Source organism: Gracilinanus agilis, chromosome 3, assembly GCF_016433145.1.
Source record: "Gracilinanus agilis isolate LMUSP501 chromosome 3, AgileGrace, whole genome shotgun sequence".
NCBI classification, from domain to species: domain Eukaryota; kingdom Metazoa; phylum Chordata; class Mammalia; order Didelphimorphia; family Didelphidae; genus Gracilinanus; species Gracilinanus agilis.
Genome location: NC_058132.1, coordinates 74,547,520 through 74,552,406, shown reverse-complemented (window position 1 = coordinate 74,552,406; position 4,887 = coordinate 74,547,520). Strand labels below are relative to the sequence as shown.

General features: G+C 55.0%; 1 protein-coding gene across 1 annotated transcript in view; it reads left to right on the top strand.

Moving 5' to 3' along the window:
- KIAA1522 (KIAA1522 ortholog) overlaps positions 1-4,469 on the top strand; it is a 12,862-nt gene extending 8,393 nt beyond the window's left edge. Inside the window, exons 7-8 of the mRNA XM_044668770.1 lie at positions 3-642; positions 1,902-4,469. Coding sequence (XP_044524705.1) covers positions 3-642; positions 1,902-1,924 — 663 coding nt within the window. The 3' untranslated portion in view covers positions 1,925-4,469. The remainder of the gene's footprint in view (positions 1-2; positions 643-1,901) is intronic.
- Positions 4,470-4,887: the final 418 nt, after the last annotated feature.

Genomic DNA, 4,887 nt, shown 5'->3' with positions numbered 1-4,887 from the left:
TGGTGCGGCTGCGCTCTGTGGCTCCCCCAGCCCTGCCCGCCCCCCCCGCCCCGGCCCCTGCCCCTGCCCCACAGAAGCCCCTGAGGAAGGCTCTCTCTGTACGGGGCGGCCAGGCCTCTGGGCCCTCTGCGGGGCCCTCCACCGGGCCCTCCACCGGCCTTCACGCCGCCATGCGCCTCAAGGTCTCCAGCCTGGCCTCCTCCGAAGGCCCCCCTAGCCCTCGATCCAACGGGCCGCCCCAGCCAGAGGCCGCGTCCCCCCGGCCGCAGTCGCCCGCCTCCACCGCCAGCTTCATCTTCTCCAAGGGTGCCAAGAAGCTGCAGCTGGAGCGGCCCGTCTCCCCCGAGGCCCAGGTTGACCTGCAGCGGAACCTGGTGGCGGAACTTCGGAACTTGTCTGAGCAGCGGGGGCCGCAGCCCCAGAGGAAACCCAGCAAGTGTGCCCCGCCGGTGGCCCGGAAGCCATCCGCCGGGGTCCCTCCGTCCGCTTCTCCCGGCACCAAGCAGGCCGAGAGCCCCTCGGCCTCCCCTGCCAATGGGCATCCCCCCCTGGAGGACAGGACTAAGGGAGAGCTGGCGGAGAACGGAGGCACCGCGCAGCTGGCCGGCCTGGAGCCCCAGCCGCTGAGCCCCGCCGCCTCAGGTACCCGGGATGGGCGACGTCTGGGGGCTACGCTTAGCGGCACCCCCTCCCTTCCCGCTGCCGGCCTCCGCTTCTGCCTAGAGAACCCCAGTGGGGTGGAAGGAGGCCGGGTGGGGCTCCCCACAAGCTGCCAGCCGTGGTAACAGCAGCTCCAAATGAATTCTGTCAGTGCGAGCACTTCCTCACGCCTGTCCTTGGAGGCAGCCGCACTAGGGATGTTTTCTAAAAACCCTTCACTTCTGTGTCGTAGAATCACTACTGGGTGTCTATCTGAGCAGTATTCTCTCAACAGCATTGTAGTGGTAAGGGCTAGGCAATGAGGGGTTAAGTGACTCATCCAGGGTCACCCAGCTAGCAAGTATTCAGTGTCGGGTTTGAACCCAGGTCCTCCTGACTCTAGCCCTGGCGCTCTCTCCCGAGCCACCAAGGTGCCCCCTAGTGCAATATTATCACCGATTTACCTACGAGGAGGGGAAGCAGGCACCCAGCAAGGAAGTAGCAGCGCCAGCTGAGGGAGGCCAGCGGGCTTGCCTTTGTCAGGCTCTGGGCTTTCCTCGGGTCCTGGGGAGTCACGGGAGACTCGGTTACGTACCAGATGAGTCCTGGAAGGGTCTCCGTTTCTGTAATCCCTACTTCTCAGGGCCCAAGGATGGGCTGGGGGGGATGGGGACAGCGGGCACAGAGGCTCTGGGGGAGGAGGGAAGGCTCAAGATGTAGAGCATCTTAGAGCTAAAAAGGGACCTCAGAGGAGGCCGAACTTCCCTCTACAATGTCTCTGACAGTGCCATTTGGCCTAGGGAGGCACCTAGGGCCTAAGCAGTGGATAGAGCAGTGGACCCGGAGGCGGAAGGACCTGAATTCAAATCCACCCTTAGAAACTAGCTGTGTGGCCCTGGGCAAGATGCTCAACGTGTGTCTGCCTCTGCTTCCTCTTCTGTTGGATGAGGATAGTAATGGCACTTGGCTTCCAGGGTGGTTGTGAGGGTCCAACGAGCACATAGTAGGTGCTTAATAAATTCCTGTTTCCTTCTAATTTTCCACTTGAAAGACATCCAGGAACGGGACACCTCTACATTCCCACAGCAGCCCCTTCCTTCTCTGGGTGACATGAAGGCTTAACTATGGGCCATGGTGATGGGGACAGCAGGGAAACTCCCTAAAGATAGGCCAGGGCTCTTAGCCAGCTTTGGGGCATATCGCTGGGCTCCTGAGATCCACAGACCTCCCCCTCCTCTAACAGGCCACCTCTCTCTCCACAGAGAAACAGAAAGAGCTGGTCTGACCTGAGGGAACAACGTTGCTCTGGTACTGCTGACCCATCCTAAGAACACAATCTCTCAGGGACCTGAGCAGGTCGAAGCACGAGAACAAGGGGAGAACTGGACAGATGCTTAACTTAATACGAAGGAAGAATTCAGCCTTAGCCTCCACGGCCTTTGACATTTATGCAAACCTGGTGAGGATGCCTTTCCCCACCAAGTTAGGCAGTTTTCTTTTGCCTTTTTACTGAAAAAAGAAAAAAAAAATGGACACTCCCAGAGTCACCACTTCTCCATCTCCGACCCTGTCTTGGCTTAGTGGAGGAGGGACAAAAGATGGGAAGAGGGAGTGATCTTCGCTGGCCCCAGAGCCCTCCCTCTGAAAGAGGTGAGGGCCTGGCCCAGAGCTTCCTGGGATTTTTGTTTTTCTTCTTTTCAGTTGAAAAAAAATTTTCTTTTCTCTTCCTCCTCTCCCTCTCTCCCCCCCTCCAATTTCTGGGAGAATTAGTCCTATAAATCAAGCACACAATAGTAGTTTTGAATCAAAGCACTTTTCAGAGACGGCTGCCCGTCCATCCATCTTACAGGGCAGGTGGCCGGCCTTCTGTCCTGCTGGTCACCACCTCACCAGTGGGCCTGCCCCTCCTGGAGCACAAGGCTCCTGTTTACATGGCAGCAGTTCTCACTCTTTTGGGGTCTCTGACTGGCCTTCTCAGACTGGCATGGGGGTCTGGTGTGCCCTCTTCCTTTGGGTCTTGAGGCTTCAGAAGGGGGACAGGTGGGTAAGGATAGTAGTCCCTGGTCTTTGAAGGTCAGGACAAAGCACAAAAGGGAGGAGAGGGATGAGCCTCCCTCTTGTTTCCCAACTTGGCTTCCCTTCAGGTGCTTCCTATCAGTAGTGGAGATTGGTGCCAATGTGACCCTAGTAGGCCAGGAGGAAGGGACTCGTCCCCCTCCCTTCTCAGGGCATCAGAAGCTGACTGATGAGAATGAAGAGAAAGGATGTTGTGCTCTGTGGATCTGGCTCTTCCCAGATGCTGCTCTCCTCACTTCCTTGAGGCTAAGATTTGCCACCACTCTTGGGGTTTTCTCTTTTTCTAGGGAAGAGGGAAGATTTCAGCCCAGGCACAGGTACTGGCTTTTTGTCTTCACCTCTCTTAGCTTCACCCACTTGCTCCCTAGAGGCTGTAGGCTGAACAGGGTGGAGAGGAGGAGGGATGCCTTTGGCCCCCTGGTACGACTCCTCATTTGTACGTATCCTTCTTTTCCTCCACCTCTGCTCCATTTTGTGATGCTCATTTGGGGGATGGCAACGGCAGGGGTCTGATTGTGAGGTCAGTCTCACATGCCAAAGGCATCCTTAGACTATTCTAAGAATACACATACCTCCCTGGGCTGTCCTTTGGTCCAACTGGGTGGGGATTCACTGTCATTTTGGCAGTCAGAGCAGTGGGAGAACATGGGAACAATCAATGATCTCAGCCTCCAGAAGTTAGGGGTGCCCTTCAGCAACTTGGGATTTCCCCTTCATAGTCTGACCTAGATCTCATTGACCACAGGTTTGATTGAAACTCTCTTGAACCTGTTTTCAGGCTGGCAAATCTTTCAGTGTAACCTGCGCTTTCAACAGATTTGAAACCATTTCAGAAGTGGTTTGGGGGTACTGTGAAGTAGAAGAGAATGCACATGGGACAGGGAAGGAGGGCTTTCCCATACTGGAGGGATGGTCCCTGTGATTCTTTGCTTCACCGAGGCCTGGGTACCACCACCCAAACACTAGGTAGCTATTGGCCAACTCTTCCTCCTTTATTTTTTCCTTTGCCCCCAGGGCTGTGTTTGCTGAGCTTGGCTAAGCTCAGGCCTCTTAAAGGGACTACTGAGGGAGGAGTTTGACTCCATATCAATGTCCTCATCCTGTGGGTCATCTGACCCCCAACCTCTCTACTGGCTGTCACATACAAAGAGCAAAGAGAGGAGTCAGTAACCACTGTACTATGCCAAGCTCTGCTCACATCCTCCACATGAGGGGATGTAGGAGTAAACTTGAGGGGCAGTGGCTGAACTGCCAGCAGAACTGCTGGGGTTTGGGAGGGAGGGCTTTCTCCTGTTCCATGTAAACTCATGCCACCTGACCCTCCTTGCTCAATTCTGTTACTGGAGTCCTGACCCTTCCTGTAAGGGTGCCTCTGAGAATGCCCAGCTCTTTACTCACCCTTTCCTGGTTGGGCAGAGCACGGCAGTGGGGACCAAGAAGGGGGGATAGGAAGGGAAGGGGCAAGTCCCTGCCTTATCCCCTTGGGGAACCAAGCTGGACCTAGCACTAACCAAGAGACCAAAAGCCTCTGATTTTTATTGTTCTATAGAAATGTTAGATAGAAATATATATACATATATATTTCTTTAAACATTGACCTCACTTTGATTGTTAAAAAAGCCAAAAAAAAAACACAAACCCACCCCAATACCCCTGAAGACCTCAGTCCCTCTACCTTGACAAGTCTGAGTGAGCTACAATGAAAAAACTCTGTATGTTTTGGTTAAAATGTTAATTATATGATTAAAGCTGAATTGTTGCTGCTTCTTCCTTGAGAGGTCAGCTAAGCAGACGCAGCTGCCTCCTTTAAGCCTCAAAAGCTCTGGACTCCAACTAGGACAAGCAGAAGCTGGCCTTGAGTCCGTCCCCAACTTGGGCTCCCACTGCTGCCAACACTAGGCCCCAGAGGAAGAAGGCCTAGGAGGGTCTGGGTCAGTGCCCTCCTCCCTTCTCCTGCCAGCCTCAGAGTTGGAAATGAACAACCTTCTCAGTCCCCACTGGAGTTGGAAACGACTGGTCTGGCAGGATTGCCGCCTCCTCTCTTGTGGCTCTGAGACCTACACCTGCCTGGGTAGGGTGAAGGGTATGTTCATGTCACTGGGGCTGGGGGAAGCAGATGGTGGCTCCCTACTACCCAGGCTGCTTCCATTCTCCTGAAAGACTACACACGGG